Source organism: Scomber japonicus, chromosome 18 (assembly GCF_027409825.1).
Source record: "Scomber japonicus isolate fScoJap1 chromosome 18, fScoJap1.pri, whole genome shotgun sequence".
In the NCBI taxonomy this organism is placed as follows: domain Eukaryota; kingdom Metazoa; phylum Chordata; class Actinopteri; order Scombriformes; family Scombridae; genus Scomber; species Scomber japonicus.
This window is the reverse complement of record NC_070595.1, coordinates 437,709-457,174: the sequence shown is the minus strand read 5'-3', so window position 1 is coordinate 457,174 and position 19,466 is coordinate 437,709. Positions and strand designations below refer to the sequence as shown.

The 19,466-nt window shown below is 40.5% G+C and overlaps 1 protein-coding gene across 1 annotated transcript; it reads left to right on the top strand.

Moving 5' to 3' along the window:
* Window positions 1-660: 660 nt before the first annotated feature.
* gspt1l (G1 to S phase transition 1, like) lies at window positions 661-18,130 on the top strand. The gene is made up of 14 exons (XM_053337692.1): window positions 661-1,107; window positions 2,176-2,220; window positions 6,076-6,318; window positions 7,733-7,766; window positions 7,864-7,941; window positions 8,223-8,403; window positions 9,455-9,609; window positions 13,663-13,803; window positions 13,896-13,989; window positions 15,034-15,114; window positions 15,350-15,523; window positions 16,234-16,323; window positions 16,617-16,785; window positions 17,424-18,130. The coding sequence occupies exons 1-14, from the start codon at window positions 915-917 to the stop codon at window positions 17,474-17,476; spliced, it is 1,731 nt and encodes a 576-aa protein (XP_053193667.1). The 5' UTR covers window positions 661-914; the 3' UTR covers window positions 17,477-18,130.
* The last annotated feature ends 1,336 nt before the right edge of the window (window positions 18,131-19,466 follow it).

The following is a 19,466-nucleotide window of genomic DNA, read 5'->3' as shown; positions in this document are numbered from 1 at the left end:
TGTTCTACTGTTGATTAAATTTCCTCAGTGTCATTTTATAATAAAACTGAGACGCCTCTTGTGACAAAAGACAGTTGAAATGCACAAATGGATGAAATGAAAGAGGAATTAAAAAGATAAAAATAACTTCAGATCACTTAAAGTGATTGGGATTGGTGTGTTGCTAACCCAGATTTTTTTTTCTTATTAAATCTTAAACTAAGCATGTTGCTGTCGTATTGTCATCATTTTCTCATTAGTCTGAGTAGGCTTAACCAGAGCAAATGTTTTAACAACGTTATTGTTGCTCTAAAAGTACTGAAAAAAACTTTCTCAACAAATGGCTGATACATTCTACAAATCCCCAAATATGAAGAATATTCTGTGATACTTACAATATTTACATACAAGTTTAATGCGCTTCCCAGACAAAGTATGGATGTAAACCATACAGTGAGAAAGTGAAGTTGTATCAGTAAGCATGTAAAAGTCATTCTCCATTTGCTAAACCTGAGTCGAATGTGCGGTTCCTGAAAAGGTCAGAAATGACTGACGCAAAGAGTCGGTTACTACTTTTCGGGAAATGTAGTTTCTTTGCGTCTCGCGAGTCTGTCAAAGCTTCTGTGTTCCGCTTTCGAATAAGACTTCATATCCCACAAACCACCGCGTGAAGCACGTCGACTGAGGGGACGCGTTAGCTCAGGCGGACTGTCTCTGGGAGTGCTGAATCGAACATTTCTCTTTGGCGTCTCCGCCGACAGACACCGGCTGCTCTTTTTCATCGGAACCGGAGACTACACATCACACTTCCAGTTGGGACGCTTCCGATCGGTCCAAGAGGTGACCTTTAGCACCGGGGTTTGGACGGACGCTGACGTAGAACCGAGAAGTGCGCAGCTCAAATCTCACAGTGGTGAAAAACCCAAAGAGCCACGATGGACCCGAGAGACACTGCCCCTGATTCCTGGGAACAAGAGGACGATGTGGAGGCCACACTCGACGGACAACTTGATTCCGCTTTCACAAACCTGAATGTGAACGCGAAACCGTTTGTGCCCAATGTAAACGCCCCCGAATTTGTCCCGTCTTTTACCGCGAAGGCACACTCGGAGGACCTCGACTCTGCGGGTGAGTTCAGGCACGTTAGTTAGCAGTTAGCTCGCTGTTAGCTGCTAACTAGCTGCTACCTGCTCTTCAGACACGCGTTCCTTGAAGCGCGACATGCTTGCTAGCTGGTGAGCAGTGTGGTGTAGCAGTGATACAGACGCCTGCCGCTGTGTAACACCGACTACATACTTAAGTTATATAAAATGTTGATGTTACTCAGTCGTTTGGCTATAGAGTGGTCGTACAGCTTGTTGTCACGCTTGTCTTTAGAGTCGCTAACCCAGCCGGCGTTAGCTTGGTGCAACTAACCGGCGCTAGCATGTACCTTTTTAGCTGCTGTGGTTTCACAATCGTGCCGCCCAGCGTTAGTTAAGGCGACTTAGCCAAAAACACTGCTTATTGTAACGTTACTCACTAACTGACACCAAACAAGTTAGAACTTTACCTTTGTTGTCATATTCAAATAGTTCAACTTCACCTCATAATTAAAGCCCAGCTCGTCATTAGAAAAAGAGAGAAAGAAAAGAAGTGGGAACGTTGGTGTTTGGTGTGACGTGGATATTCTGACGCACTCCTGGTCAACAGTGGATCCGAAATGTGTCACTGTTAAAGCCCGTGAAGGCCAGGAGAGAGACTCATCATGTTTTCATTTACAGCAGTGTGCCATAGATTCCCATAACTCCCATATCGGGTATGACTGACACTGTGTTGCCTAAATGAAGTATTTCAGTGGTTTAAACACCTCCCACTAGTGTCCTTACACACGCTACACATGGACAACCTTAATGTTAACATATTGGATGTTTGTGTTCCAATGTAAGGAGGAGGTTGACCAGAGTAAACGGTGTTGCCATGTCTTAATGTCTTCCTCCAGCATGGACTTGAGTAGTTGGCCTCTTAATAAACTTAATAGAACTACACTTATTTCACCCACAGTCAGTTGAGAAATTCCTCAAGTCCCCTCACAGTTCCTTTAACTGAATTAAGCCTGTAGCTATTGGAACAGGTCGGTCTCCTTTTTTGTTAAATGAACTTAAATATTAACTTTCACCAACTTAACAATTAACTTTTACTGTTTCTTTTTTTCAGTTGCTGTTGAAAAAATATCCACCATGGAGGTGTCAGAAAGTGCTGGTATGTATGCGCGGAGGCTGTGTTTTAAGCGGGATTCCCTCTGCGCCTGTGTGTCACAAATATGCTGTTACCACTCTCCTCATTGTCCTGACATGTGCACTCCCTCACCGAACAGATAGGATTAACAAAGCCTATAGTGACGGTTACATCATGGGTTACCGAGACCCAATTACAGAAGTTCAGTTTCACCTGGCAGCTTCATTCCCCCCTCTTTTGTGTACAGTTGTTTAGCAGTGTTTGTTTTATTTATCTACCTTGTGTGAACATGCCAGATGGTGACTTTTTTTTTCCCACGTCAAAACTTGAAGTGACAGTGTCTGACCACAAACTGAATAATGAGTTTCGTTTTAGATTAGCATCAGTTTGTCTTTTGTCTGGGATGTGTGGATTCACTGGGGCTGTGTGTCTTTATCACTGTACACAGACTCAGCCTTATTTCAACTCCACAGTATGTACAGAGCCCTGGAGTGAACCCACTTAAAAACTGATGAATAGCCTTTGTCTCTATGGTTATGCATCAGATATCTTGTATGTTGCAGCTACACTGTATATATACTGTATATTTTTACTTTGTTGGTAATAGAGTATTAAAAAAAACAAAGGTATTACTTTTAAAGTTTACCATCAAGTCCAACAATAAATCCAGCAGCTCTGCTTGCATTGTCATTGGTCATTTAATCCAGCAGCCAACACCAGGATGCTTTAAATGCTTGTAATAATAGATTTAGACATGTGATATGAAAATAGTATTGCATCATTAGAAGAAAAGGAAGTGTAAAGATCTGGTTGAATGTCAGTAGTTGGGGTGCCTCCGCCTCGTCTCACGCAAAGTTTGACTGGTACAAGCGCAGGTTTGTGTAGGAAATGAGACATTTGAACTCAGAGTAAATGTGACTAGTAAGAGGTTGTCAAACTTGTCCTACCTCACTGATTGAAATCTGCACACAGTATCTAACACAATGTCAAACATACTCAATGTAGAGAATGCTTTCATAGTGAGGAATCCCCAGTTTGATTTACTTATGATTCATACTACTTGTTAGGCATTATTGAGCCAGATGGGGGGGGGGGGCACTAAATTGGTGTTCAGGAAAGTTTTTTGGTAAAAGCAATTAATCATTAAGGGCAGTGATTCCATACCGTGGGAGTCAAGAACCTTAAAGAGGATCTCAAGATAAATCTGAAGGCGTTGTGTGATGATAAACATAGATAGGAATTTGGAGAAGAGGGAAAAAAATTGGCTGTACATCATGTTTAATTTTAATATCTGACTTCCTCTTTAGTCTGATTTTTCTTTTTTTCTTTTCAAGTCACAAGCCCCCCAAAATTGGGAACTACTGTATTAGGACAATCCTGTGTAGGACTCCAGTACATGGGACAAATGTAATGAATAGATATACAAACAGCCGTTTACACTGCTGGATAAAATCAAGGTTCATGCTTATCTATGAAGTGTTCCTCATACAGCTAGTGTGGTTTAACATCACTCTGTGCTTCATTATGGCTACATGCTATACTCCACTTATTACAAGTGTTCAGTTCAGTGTTTTTGTGAAGCCAGCGGGATTATTAAACTGCTGTTCCCTCCCTGTTGAAAAAAAGAGTGAATGCAGCACTAAAATATGATTTAGTTAACCTTTATTTCAAGCTCAGACATGTGATAGATGTAGTTAGTCCTTTAGAAACAGACACTAAGTAGTAGATTGCCAGCTGAATTGAAAACTTGCAGCCCAGGTAATATTTTATTTGATCATAGTTTCCAATAAGGATACAGCCAACACATTTAGATAATACTCACTACCATACTATCATCATATTATAAACATATTAAAGTAGCAGTAACAGTAGCTTTGTTAATGGCGTCAGTAATCAAAGTTAAGAGCTGTCAGTTAGTGTCAGAGCTGTTAGTCAATACTTACTTGTGTCCAGTCAAAGATGCTGTTTTAGGAAGATGCACCACTCTGTCATCGTTTAGTTCACTAGCTCTGTGTAGTATTTCCCCAGGTGTGTGTTTCCTGTGAGTGAATATATAATAGACTCACAGTATAAACAGCACAGGCGTGTATTCCAACAGATAACATCTTGTTTGTAATGAGGGTGTCTGTTAAATAGTAGTTAAAAACAAACAACAGATTTAAAGGAAGCAGAGCTCCGTACACAGTGAACCTGGGTGTGTTCTCAGCAGTGTTACTGAGCTGTGTAGGAGGCTTTCTATCATTGTTTCCTATTTAGTCTCCATGTTTGCTGCTCAGCCTTCATCGCTGTTTTCTGATAGAGCTGCATTTCAAACAGAGAACTTATTAATCAGTGTTGCCAGCAATCTTCCCTCTGGTTCCCTGTGGAAGGTTTTTTTTAATGATGGTATGCTATGGTGGCTATCACGGTTTGCTACCCATGTAATGGCTATGTGAAGGTTGTCTGTATAACAAGCTGTTTTCAGACACAAGCATGGAGCTACATATAATTTAATAGATCAGTTCTTGCTTTTCTACACAGTTGGCATGAACAGAAATGTGATGAGGCTCCAGAGCAGATGTTGCCATTAAAATCCACTGCTAGCTGTTGAGCAGGCGTTGATGTGCTAATGAGTGTTGATGTAAACTGTAAAATGTAGCCTGACTCCACCTGAGGCCACTCTGCTTTAGTTTGACCATCAACGTGAAAGGACAGCTTAGCTTAGTGTTCAGTCACTGTGCTAGTCCCTCTATCACAGCAAAGACATGTGTTGACAGGTAAACATGTGTCTGCTCTGTGCACTGAAACATGAATCAGCATCCTTTTTCCTTTAGTTTATTTAGGACTCATTGTTAGTGTTAGTGGCTGTGTGTAGGTGACAGCTGTGAGTGGACACATTATGTTTTCATGCACGTGATATCTCAGGAACAACTTGAGGCAGATTCTTCAAACTTGGCACAAACATCCAATTTAGATTCAAGGATGAACTGATTAGATTTTGGCGGTCATGCGTCAAGGTTGCTGTGACCTTGTGATGAATGAACAGCCTCAGTGATAACTTCCATTTTACCACAAAATACACATACCTTTTTCCTCTCTACAAATGTTACTGGCATGGATGTAAACTGCAACTTGATTGGTTGTTGAAGACATGTGATTTTTCTAGTTACTGACACACTGAAAGTAATCCCCTCATTTCAATTAAGGAGAGACGTTATGTTTCCTTTCACAATAAGACACAGATTTGTATCAAACAGAATCTTTAGTGACAACAAGGTCACAGGGTTAGGGTTAGGGTTAGGGTTATGTTGTACAGATTATAAAGTTATTTTGTGCTCTAAATAAAATTGGGTGACTCTTCTGGTAACTACGGTAACATAATGCATTCACATGAGAGAAAAGTTTTCATGGAAAAATAATCTGCTCTGTTTTTCTGAATGATTGAGATACCTTTAAATAACTTGTGTAATGTGAGCCACAGAGTACTAAACATTGGTCACACAAGCTGCTGTCTGAACTTGGTTGTGCTTAAAGTAGTGTAATTACGGTAAGGCCGACCTCTGGGCAAAGCAAAGGTCCTGAAAGATGAATATACCTTTTCTTTTCTTCTTCCTCTCAGCTCTGTAGGCAGTCTGTTCGTTTCATCTATTTCTGCTCTGTCCTGAGGAGCCTAATAACAATAGCAGCTATATTACTTAAAGACATCACAATCTCCTAATGTTTCAAACCCAAAACGAAATAAAAAGTTTGAGGTTTCTTGTTAATTCAGAACAGAGTAGACCTTTCTCTTAGTGCATTACAATTCCATAGGTAACGACTAAGAAAGAGAGACAGTGAAATGTGCTGCTTAATATACATATTGTCAGCTTGTGAAAATAGAGCTCTCTGATTGATTGACAGCTCCAGTGGAGAATGGCGACTCAGAGATGACCACAGAGGAGCCATGGGACCAGAAAGAGGCGGAGCCTAACGAGGAAGAGCCAGGAGGCGGGGACCGGGGCCCAGCGGTGGCAGCGACGACGGAGGAGACGGCCCCAGAGATGATGGAGGAGGAAGAGGAAACACCAGCGCCCAAGGTTCCACCCACACAGCCAGACGCCCCCAAGAAGGAACACATCAACGTTGTGTTCATCGGACACGTAGGTCAGTGCAAATAAATGTCTCAAGTCACATTCACCTTTTAAAATGACCAGAGTGAAAATCTCAAGTCTAAGGAAGAGTTTGTCAGCTCCGTGACCTCTGCTTCCTACTGAAGGTGTAAAGAATAGAAACTAACAGTGATCATGCTGCAGTGGACTGCAGAACAGCTGGGCTCAAATAGAAAGAGAAAAAGACTGAGTGAAATGCATCAATAACTTTACAATATAACTCACGATTCATCTCTAGGTGCATTTCTTCAGTTGTATTATGATAGATGTGTTGTTCATGACTCATGATTTATTATTACAGGTAAGCACTTGGCATGGTTTGTATTATGGTCATTTAGAAACTAACTATGTCCACTACTGTAACACTATTGACATTGTTTTCAAGTGCACATGGTCTCATTCATGGCACATTTAGTTTAGTAATTCTGATGCAGTCTTTAGTTAAATGATTGTTGATGAATATTAGCCAATATGATAATAACTTTGTTTTGAAAGGTGCCATATAAATAAAGTTACAAAGTGCTTTACAGTAAAAACAGAGTGAACATAAAATATCCAGAATAAAAACAATGTCAATATGCAATAATAATAATAACACAACAAATAACAGCAGTTAAGAAAAGGCCAGACGATAAAAGTGAGTTTTAAGAAGAGACTTAAAGGTACTTGTTAAAAACCTGGCTGCTGCACTTTGAACCAGCTGCAATCTTTCGATGATCCTTTTGTCTTATTTAAATGTTCAATATCAGCCTGTGTTTCAAATGAAATATTTTAACCCTCACTATAATGGCTGCTCGTCCTCTGTCTAAACTGCTGGCTGATGCGCACACATCTAAATCATATGAAGATCCACACAGTAAAACAATGTAGTGATGTGAACTCTTCTTCCAGCCGCCACAGTTTATGTTTCATGTCCGATGTTGTGTGTTTACTCAGCTGTGTCTGTCATCAGCTGACAGATTGCACTTGACTTTTCTCCATCAGAGATGAATTTTGGAGTGCACTCACTAACTGTATGGCCTGTTATCACTCAGCATAGACAATCATTGTGTTCACATGCAGCTATGTAAGCACCCTCACCCGATCACTGTACAGTATAGAAAGACCACAACCTCTGACCTGGTTATGGAAGCTTGGCTCACTGATATGAATTGTGTAGTGATAGAAGATGTTGTTTTTGCTGAGTGTGTGTCACCACAGACAGACAGGGTGTAGCTCTTTTTAATACATAGTCAAATGTTCAGTGATTCAGATTCTGTCATTCACATATGTACTATTAAAAAGCTGATTAGTCAGGTACTTTTACCATCTGTGTGAAGAACTCCTGCTGATGTGCTCACTCAGAATAAAGCTGAACATGAGCAGTCTCACAGCTCAATCTAAAACCACACTGTGTGCTTCTTCTCCAGATGCTGGCAAGTCCACCATTGGCGGACAAATCATGTGAGTATCAGTCTCCCTTTCAAGGTTCACTTCCATTCACCACATTAAGCCCATGTTATCTTATACAGGTCTCCATTTTCCCCTTCCTGACCAACAGGTATCTAACAGGCATGGTAGAAAAGAGAACCTTAGAGAAGTACGAGAGAGAAGCCAAGGAGAAGAACCGAGAAACTTGGTGAGTGTGCACACAGCTTTGTGTCTGCTCTAATGAGCACTTCTATTCAAATGTAGAACATAACATGCTCTGTGCTGACTGGGTTTTATGGTGAGACACCTGCAGGAAGTGTTGCGTTTCATTAACACAGAAAGTATCTGTTTTTTTCACTCATGAATCTTCTCCTGTGTACTCTGACTTCTCTACTTACAGACTGGTTAAATGTATTTTGTAATTTCTAAGTATCTGTCCTTATTACACTTCCATGAGTTCTAGTTAATGACCACATGTATGTCTCCCAGGTATCTGTCTTGGGCTTTGGACACTAACCAGGAGGAGAGGGACAAAGGCAAAACAGTGGAGGTGGGCCGAGCGTACTTTGAGACAGACAAAAAGCACTTTACCATCCTAGACGCTCCAGGCCACAAGAGCTTTGTTCCCAACATGATTGGAGGTGCATCGCAAGCAGACTTGGCTGTACTGGTGAGTCCAGGAAAATATTTTTATAGACTTCAGACTAAACTGTTCACAACTCTGTTCACAACCAGCTATTGTCACTAAATGACAATAGCTGGTTCACTTTAAGAGAGCATGAGCAAGGCTGTGAGCTTTAAAATAATCAAAGCTTTAATGTGGCTTCATGAAAGCATCACCTGTTAAGTTGCATGATTAAACCTTTCTCAAAAGACTGTGAATATTTAATTTAAACATTAAAAAAAAAAAGTGATTTAACAGCAATGTCCATAACCATGAAGTGTAGTGTACTGCAGCACAGAGCAGACATATGTAGAGTAGAGATGCAGGGTGTTAGATTGACTAACTGATTTGTAATGAAGGATTTAGTTATCACTGGTCCAGCTTAACGTGGCTCAGCAGCTCCAACACAAACATCTCTAAATGTAGATAATCAGGTCAGCTACATAACTGTTGTTTAAACATGAACAACATTAACGTCAGTCCTCTTCTTAAGTCTTCATATTGATACTAGAAACAAGCTGCTGCTGTTATGTTCACTACTGTAAGCTCCTCCGATGATTCCCACTGAGGCTACTAAAACTGGAACCAATGGAGTGTTTTCACTACAGGACTTTCCCCAGGAGACCCAGAACCTTTTAGAGGAACCGGGGACTAAATTTAGTTCCTGTAGGATAATCCCAGCTGCTTCAAAACAGACTAAAGGGTGCAGGTAGATTAAGGGTGTGGTTTGTAAGCAGGACCATCACTGACTGTTGTTTCCTTGTGAAAACTTTGTAAAAATGTACATGATTATTGAGATGTGATGCAAACACAAACCATCAGAGCATCAAAAGAGACTTTCACTTCTTAGTTCCTCTGGTTTTGTAGTTTCTGGAGCTCTTTGGTTTGAAGGAGTTACAGATTGATTAACATTCAGATAAACTAGTTAATTAAAGTAGCTGAAGCAGTTAAACAGTGATTTCTCTCATTATGTTCTCATCTTTGTGAGGAGTGTTGTTTCCTTTGCTATAACAACAAGTCCCAGACACTGACCACATGACTGTGTTTGACCCCCCAGGTGATCTCTGCCAGGAAAGGCGAGTTTGAAACTGGTTTTGAAAAAGGTGGACAGACGCGGGAGCACGCCATGTTGGCCAAAACAGCCGGCGTGAAGCACCTGATTGTTCTGGTGAATAAAATGGATGACCCCACAGTCAACTGGAGCCTGGAGAGGTGGGTAGATAAGAATGATCAGATAGTGGGGGTGGAACAGCACTCTAAATTCAGCTCATACAGAACACTGGAGTGCTTCATGAGGCACATTTGTATATAAGTAATGTAAAAAAAAAAAACACAGGAGATGGTCTCTGTGCTTCAGTTTAATTACAGGATAGTTGGTGAGAGAACATTAGAACAGAGTTACTGTCTGCTTATATTGTAATCTGATTACTTTGTCATGTATACAAGAATCATGGTGTCTGTGATGTGAGTAGGAGATTAGAAAAAATCTGAATGATCCAACTAGCCTTCTCCTGAAGACACAACACACACATAAGCATTTTTATAAGTAAGCATGTGCACAGTAACAGAAAGAAGAGGTCCTTACATAGAGCATTAGTATCTAAAATAGTACAATGATCATTTTATCTTGATTATCTGATTAGCCAAAATTGTAATTGAGAATCAAGTTTGATTAATCAATCAGTCCTAATTAGTGTGTTGTAGCTTGTATTCCTGAAGTACAGTAAGCTTCCAAAGTAATGTTGAAGAAGAGGAGAAGTGTGATCAGTGACCTGCTGCATGCTATACACAGATGTGAAGATAAAAAGTTTACTATAGTGCATCCTCATTTAGTCTCATTTCCTGTGTAACCTGGTTTGCTGTTGCTATGGACCCAGTGTTGAATGAAGATTCCTCATGTGCAAACACATAGAGTGCACTTATTGTGTTGATAAGGCAACCCAAATGTTACCAGACTGAACAGATCAGGTTCTGATAGTGAGAGGAGTCATTTCACACTCACTCACAACAGTAGTGATGGAGGAGGCTACATCTTACAGGCTGATGTTACAATGTGTCAGTATTTTAATAATTCCTCTTACTGACAGGAGAGGGAGACAACTCCCACCCTGTACATTTACATGTGAGAGATTGTCTGTAGGCAGCTGTTGAAGTCTAATGATCCATTCCAGTCCATGTCCTCCATATATGTCATGATGCTGGCTGTGTGTGTGTGTGTGTGTGTGTGTGTGTGTGTCCATGTCCTCCATATATGTCATGATGCTGGCTGTGTGTGTGTGTGTGTGTGTGTGTGTGTGTGTGTGTGTGTGTTTTAGGGCTGAACGATTTTAGGAAAAGATCTAATTGCGATTTTTCTGGCAGATATTGCGATTTCGATTTGATTCACGATTTCCTTCAAATCAAGCTTCAGTGCAATATTCACAATGTACAGTAACATTAAAACATTAAATGCTATTACTCCAATGCAAGGATAAAAACTAAAGACCAATGGCAGTTATTACAAATGAAGAACTAAAAGAGTACTTAAAAAAAGTATGGCAAAAAATCCTTAATTGTATTAATTTAAAAAAAAAGCTAAATAGAATACAACACAATTCCAAAAAAACTAAACAATGTTAAATAAGTAATAAGAAAAACTAAATTCAACAACTCTTTACTTTATTCAACCCTACTGTATATTAAGAAAGCTGGACTATCTTTTTAAGTGAATTTGACAAGTAATGGTAATAAAATAAAACTCAAATATCTTTTTTTAAACAAAGGCTGACACCACAAGTCAGGGTGAAGTGCAGAACAAATAAAATCCCAAAAATACTTAAATCAACAATAATACTCGCTTCCCTGACATCTTTACATCACTCAGCATTTACACTCTGCGTACAGCTGTGGGATGGCAACCTGGTTGAAGTAGGTGCGGGACATCTCTCTGTGTCTCCGCTGCTCTTATCATACGGAGTTACACTGGCAGAACATGCTGTAATTGTAGTCTGTTTGCTACAGTGGGCCTGAGTATCATTTTCACCGGACTTTTTCGTCATGCAAGCTTGTGTTGATTTTTCAAATGCCGGTACAAATTGGTTGTGTTTCCGCTGGATGTTGCAACTTTAGCGCCACAGGTTTTGCACAGTACCTGTTTCAGGTGCACGTCTGCAGCCTCAAACCCGAAACACTCCCAAATGACCGACGTGCTGGTTTTCTTGGGGGTTATCCCTAACTCCACTTCAGGTCCAGCTGAAGCTATTTCTGAATAATTATAATTAAGGAGCCGGTTAATACTGATTGGTTAGCGTGACCTGTCCACGAGTAGCATGCCGCTTCTGATTGGTGAGCTTGGCAGGATGGTAGGGAGACGGCATGTATGTATAAAATAGTTGACACAACAGATCCTGGGTCAGTCAGGAGCTGCAAAAACCGCAGCTTTGGCGATCACATGATCGCGCTGTCTGAAATCGCAATTTCGATCAGAAAACGATAAATCGTTCAGCCCTAGTGTGTGTCCATGTCCTCCATATATGTCATGATGCTGGCTGTGTGTGTGTGTGTCCATGTCCTCCATATATGTCATGATGCTGGCTGTGTGTGTGTGTGTGTGTCCATGTCCTCCATATATGTCATGATGCTGGCTGGGTGTGTGTGTGTGTGTGTGTCCATGTCCTCCATATATGTCATGATGCTGGCTGTGTGTGTGTGTGTGTGTGTGTGTGTCCATGTCCTCCATATATGTCATGATGCTGGCTGGGTGTGTGTGTGTGTGTGTGTTCATGTCCTCCATATATGTCATGATGCTGGCTGTGTGTGTGTGTGTGTGCGTGTGTGTGTGTGTGTGTGTGTCCGTGTCCATGTCCATGTCCTCCATATATGTCATGATGCTGGCTGTGTGTGTGTGTGTGTGTGTGTGTGTGTGTGTGTGTGTGTGTGTCCATGTCCTCCATATATGTCATGATGCTGGCTGTGTGTGTGTGTGTCCATGTCCTCCATATATGTCATGATGCTGGCTGTGTGTGTGTGTCCATGTCCTCCATATATGTCATGATGCTGGCTGTGTGTGTGTCCATGTCCTCCATATATGTCATGATGCTGGCTGTGTGTGTGTGTGTGTGTCCATGTCCTCCATATATGTCATGATGCTGGCTGTGTGTGTGTGTGCGTCCATGTCCTCCATATATGTCATGATGCTGGCTGTGTGTGTGTGTGTGTCCATGTCCTCCATATATGTCATGATGCTGGCTGTGTGTGTGTGTGTGTGTGTGTGTGTGTGTGTCTGTCCATGTCCTCCATATATGTCATGATGCTGGCTGTGTGTGTGTGTGTGCGTCCATGTCCTCCATATATGTCATGATGCTGGCTGTGTGTGTGTGTGTGTGTGTGTGTGTGTGTGTCCATGTCCTCCATATATGTCATGGTGTGTGTGTGTGTCCATGTCCTCCATATATGTCATGATGCTGGCTGGGTGTGTGTGTGTGTGTGTCCATGTCCTCCATATATGTCATGATGCTGGCTGTGTGTGTGTGTGTGTGTGTGTGTGTGTGTGTGTCCGTGTCCATGTCCTCCATATATGTCATGATGCTGGCTGTGTGTGTGTGTGTGTGTGTGTGTGTGTGTCCATGTCCTCCATATATGTCATGATGCTGGCTGTGTGTGTGTGTGTGTGTGTGTGTGTGTCCATGTCCTCCATATATGTCATGATGCTGGCTGTGTGTGTGTGTGTGTCCTCCATATATGTCATGATGCTGGCTGTGTGTGTGTCCATGTCCTCCATATATGTCATGGTGTGTGTGTGTGTCCATGTCCTCCATATATGTCATGGTGCTGACTGTGTGTGTGTGTGTGTGTGTGTGTGTGTGTGTGTGTGTGTGTGTGTGTGTGTGTGTGTGTGTGTGTGTGTGTGTGTGTGTGTGTGTGTGTGTGTGTGTGTGTGTGTGTGTGTGTGTGTGTGTGTGTGTGTGTGTGTGTGTGTGTCCCCATGTCCTCCATATATGTCATGATGCTGGCTGTGTGTGTGTGTTCATGTCCTCCATATATGTCATGATGCTGGCTGTGTGTGTGTGTGTGTGTGTGTGTGTGTGTGTGTGTCCATGTCCTCCATATATGTCATGATGCTGGCTGTGTGTGTGTGTGTGTGTGTGTGTGTGTGTGTGTCCATGTCCTCCATATATGTCATGATGCTGGCTGTGTGTGTGTGTGTGTCCGTCCATGTCCTCCATATATGTCATGATGCTGGCTGTGTGTGTGACTGAAAGCTGATGTAGTGATCTGAACCCTCAGGTATGAAGAGTGTAAGGAGAAACTAGTGCCATTTTTGAAGAAGGTGGGTTTCAACCCGAAGAAAGACATTCACTTCATGCCGTGCTCTGGGCTGACAGGAGCCAACCTGAAGGAGCCCACTGACATGTGCTCCTGGTACACGTAAGTCCTGCACTATGCTGACTGAACACACAGAACATTGTTCCTGTTCATCTACCTCCTCTAACTGCTCTTCATGTTTGCTGTTATTACAGAGGTTTACCATTCATTCCACATCTGGACAGTTTGCCAAATTTCAACAGATCAAGTGATGGACCTGTCAGATTGCCCATTGTAGACAAATACAAGGTAAGAATCCATGTTTGTTAATTTCATAAAGGAAAACTATGACTAAATGTTCCTCAACAACTTATTTTTTACATAAGCAAGATGAGAGGATGACAAGACAGCACTAACAATGACAAGACTAAATGTAGTTTAAAAAGTAAGAACTGTCTTTATTTTAATTTGAAGTGTTTCTACGCTGGAGGAGTTCAGGTGAACTGTTGAGTGTTTTAGAAGCACTCAGAGCTCAATACACAATGACTGTAGTAACACTTTTAACCTTTTATTATTAATGTCATGTGAACTAACTTGCTAGACTGCATTTTGGTAACCTTATGTCATTACATCCATGAGGTAAATTTTTCTGTTAACAGCTGACCTCAGGTTGATTTAGATTATTTTTGTGTGTGTTCATGTGTTTGTGTGTTCTTTTTCCATTTTCTTCCTGTTGTTCAGAACAGAAAGTTTGTACTTTGGGGCAACAAATAATTGGTTAGTTGTCTGTTCAGCTTTCATTGTTTCTAACAGTTGAAGAGTTTTGGGTCACATGTTTGTTTAAAATAAATCAGAACATGTTTCATGTTTGTCTGAAGTAGTTTTGGTTTTCTTTGGCTAAGATAAGACTAAAATATCCAGACTTTAGTCAAGTAAAACACAATGAGGGTTACTAAATATAATCAGAACTAACAAGGATATTTGAAACAGGACTAAGACTAAATAAAAAAAATAGATGACAAAATGAAGAGTTCAGTCTTTGTTGGATAAAGGTATAAAACATAAAGAGTATGACAGAGTGGCAGTTTAGCTTTTAAAAGAAGCACACTTACTGCTCTGTAAGAGATTCACACTTCCTCCTCACTCACTGTTTAGGTTTAAACCAGGCTGATTTGACATTTTCAATATATGTACTAAATCAGTGTTCTCTCCAAACTGACACTTTGCATTCACATGGTAATCAGCTCAGTGTCTGTTTGATTGGCTGAGTCATTTCCTGCCATGTTGCAGTTTTCACACTCATAATGATGATGAACTGTGTGTGTAACATTGCTGTTGCTGTGTGTCCTGCAGGACATGGGTACTGTGATTCTGGGCAAACTAGAGTCAGGCTCTATCAGTAAAGCACAGCAGCTGGTCATGATGCCAAACAGGGTAAGATTATTTTTTATATGTAGTTTTTGCTGCTTCTTATCAGCTGGAATCAAGATACAAGTTCTCTGCTCTAATATGAAGAAAGATCTTCCATGTCTTCAGTGCTTTTACTTCTATTTCTACACAAGTTTATTCTCTCTCTCTCTCTCTCTCTCTCTCTCTCTCTCTCTCTCTCTCTCTCTCTCTCTCTCTCTCTCTCTCTCTCTCTCTGTCTCTGTCTCTGTGTGTGTTACAGCACACGGTGGAGGTGTTGAGCCTCTTGTCAGATGATGTGGAGACAGACGACGCGGCTCCAGGTGAGAACCTCAAGTTGCGGCTGAAGGGCATCGAGGAGGAGGAGATCCTGCCCGGCTTCATCCTGTGTAATGCTGAGAACCTCTGCCACTCGGGGCGCACCTTCGATGCCCAGGTCAGTGCTGCAACTCAACAATAAGTAGACTACAACACAAAAAGAGCATAACCTGCACTTAATGTGGTAAACATGTTGATTGTATGATATAATCATTTATTACATGTGTTAAGATTTGATTGACTTTTACCGTGTCTGCTGGTCCAAAGTCTTAAAGTGCTAGAAGATATTAAAAAGGCTTAACTTAAATGTACAAGTCTTAAATAGTCTATCTTCTGCAGTGATGTTGTACATATATAAAGTACATGTGATGTGGTGTGACAGGAAACTGAGCAGCATCAGGGCTGCAGTAAACACTGTCACTACTGCAGCTGCAGGAGCAAAACAATTTTTAGGAGCCGATGTTGATACTGATAATACAGAGCAAAAAATTCTGATTGGATATATCGGCTGATAATGTTATATGTACACAATATATAGACAGAGATATGTATGACATCATCAACTCACTATTACTGTAATGTTCACTATTACTGTAATTGCTTGATGAGTCGTCACTTTTCTGCCACTTATGAGTCCAGGTCATGTTAACTGATTAAATCATTTTAGCATATATTGTTATACATGAGAAAATGTGATATAGGTCTTATAGTCCTGACTGGTTTTCCATCATAGTTTGGGTTAGGTTACCAGTATGACTGTGTAAAGGCTGTTTAATTCCACTCTGTGCTATTAAAAAGATCTCACGTGTGTTCCTCTTCTCTCCACAGATTGTCATCATTGAACACAAATCCATCATCTGTCCAGGTTACAACGCAGTCCTTCACATTCACACCTGCATCGAAGAAGTGCAAATCACGGTACGGCCTGGTGCTACACCCACCTTCATATACACACATTAGATCCTCAGCTAACATTTGCACATATGGAGCTTGTATTGTGTGTATTGGTGGTACAGCTGTTGGTTGAACAGATGTTTTCTTCATAATGTTGCTCACTTGGTTACATCACATTCACCTTCCCCATCAGCTCAAACACCATGATGAAACCAAATCTAATGATACATATATAATAAATACACACAGTGCTGTCATTCAATGATAGAAGTCTTTTAGAAATGTGTTGATTTAGTGTGTCTCTGCTCTCTCTGCAGGCCTTAATCTGTCTGGTAGACAAAAAGACAGGTGACAAGAGTAAGACACGACCACGATTCGTCAAACAGGACCAGGTCTGCATCGCCCGTCTGCGCACAGCAGGAACCATTTGCCTCGAAACTTTTAAAGACTTTCCTCAGATGGGACGGTTTACCTTACGAGACGAAGGTAGAGCACCTGCACCACCTGTAGATGATTCTAGACTACAGGCTGTTCTCAACAACTGCTGCTGCTGCTGCTGCTAACCAGGACTACAAATAACTCTAGTTTTAATCATTAGTCCATCTATTGAATTTAGTTTTGATGAATCATTAAATCTATTAAATGTCAGAACATGTTGTACATTTTAGGGTTAGATTTAATTCATTCAGAAAGAAATGTCTGTGTCCAGGATGTACAGTATTCATAGTGTAATAAATACATACATGGTACACTGCTGTACAAAGGTAAAAAAGTAGGAATGAGTTAAGACCACTTTTTAAAAGCTGTGTTACTACAAATAATGATACTATAGAAATGTGTAGTATTGAAGGGTTTAATGCGTAAAGAATTAGGAATAGAGATAAAAAAACCAAACTCTGCTGCTAGCCTGACCCTCCAACCCTTTAGAAATGGACTGTTATAACCACATTAATAAATCAGTAGCTAAATCATAATGGTGACATTTTATAACTTCAACTAAGTAGCCTTGAGTCAAGCCTCTTTACTAACTTGGTGTAGTTGCAGCTGTTAACCTGTGTGGGGCAGTATAAAGCATGATGAGCAGCTGTTGTATTTATGCTGACCCATGTTTGTTTGTGTCTCAGGTAAGACCATCGCCATCGGTAAGGTGCTGAAGCTGGTTGCCGAGCGGGACTGAAGAGGACTGAGCTGCCTTGTAAGTCCTGGTGAGAAGCAACGTGCGGAGCTCGGTCATAACCCGCCCACACTGTTATCAGAGGCGACGGCACCTCCCTCTTACGCCCCCCCCCCCCCTTCTCGCGTGCCGAAGATCAGCTTCAGAAAAAACTTCAGTGAAAAAGAAAAACCTGTTTTTAAGCAAATGAAAAACCAAGATGAAGTCCACACGAGTCAGCTTTCTCATATTGAGAGCTCAGCTATGCCATTTCTGGGTTAGCCCTCCCTCCACCTCTCCCCACCTCCCTACTCTGGTCTACTCATGATTACATGATTTTTTTTCTTCCAGTTATTTTTTTTTTTTTTTTTGCTTTCATAAATGACAATGACAAATGGCAGAAGTTATATCTGTAAACAGATGTGGACCAGGATTTTGCTTGGAATACAAAAAAATGATTTTCAGAATTAAATTGCAAAATAAATAGTTTGAAAGAACTTCACCAGTTGAAACCAAAATGTTTATCTTGGGTGTACATGTCTCCCTTTGCTTTTACCCAGTTTTTGGTTTCTCATGTGGCGTTCTGGCTGTGTGCTTGAGCGTGTTCAAATGTTATTAAAGCAAACAACTATGACAATAAAATATTAAATTGGGAAGACAAAGTGTGTTTATTTCCAGATTCCAGTGGATCTCTTGCTCAACATCTGTACTGATACATTTTTGTAAGAGTTCAGTAAAAACCAGTCAGTAATATTCAACATGACACTTCATTCTTTGAAATAAATCTGCATGGGAACTGCTTTTAAATACTCTATTTTAACATTTTAAATCATATTTACCATGTTTACATTTTTATTCTGAAACTACTGTTAATGATTTATTTTTCAGGATAAATCAAAAATAGTTATCAGCAGTATTCTCAAGCTTTGAACACATGCATGACAGTGACAGCAGACATGGCTCTTAAACTAAAGAAATCAGAAAAACTTTATTGTCCATTGCAAGTCAGAGACTCATCTCTGAGGTGGTGCTCAAAGTCAGCACAGAGATGTAATGTGGTAATGTATCTGCATTACACATTCTGTCCACCAGAGAGCAGTAGTGGGACATTTGCACCATCAAACGTGTCAGTACCAAGGGGGGCGTTGTGGGTTCTCCGCTGGTCACTACACATCATGATGCTGATTCACATACATCACTTCATCAATTTATCAGACTTCACACAGCTGCCTCTGGACTCTTTTTCCACACATCAATGTGGAAACTTGGTGGAGTTACCCTTTAATCATCATCTTTATTAATCAAAGGAAATATATTTACCAGTCTGCTGCCGCTAAATGTCAACAGTGCCTAAGAATCTGGTTAGTTCACCCAAATTCTAAGTCTTTGTGGTATTTACTGTATCATGAGTGAGATTCTTTTGGTCTGTCTCTTAAGATCTCTGCTTCCACCTAAATACAATGGAGATGGATACTGAAATATTAGCTGAGTGAAAGTAGATAACTGAGCTCTGTGGACTTCAGCCTACTGTATGTCAGTTGAAGAGTTAACCATGTATTCTTTAAAGACGGCCGGGTTTTGGCTGATGAAGATGGTTGTGATGAAAGAAATGTCAAATAAAGCTGAACAGTCAAACACTCCTGTCCAAGGTTCAAATGTTTGTGTATTAATAAGATGAAGATGTGGTGACAGATGATGATGGAAGCTGATATTTCAACAATGACATTAAGAATTAAAAGATCCTTTTTATAACTTTAAAAAATGATGAAAAAAATACAATTTAAGTGTATTTGTGCCTCATATAAAGAACTGGGGTGTTTTCTGACAAGTGAAAACCAAACATGTTATAACTAACAGACCTACAAGTAAAGAGGTAGGACTTTATTCTTAAAATGTAACTTTATTACAACTTTAATTCATATCTTTTTATTTACAATTAGTTTTAATATATAATGTATAACTCTTACATACGGTTGGTTCATATTCTAACTCATTAGTCCCTACACCAATTCAC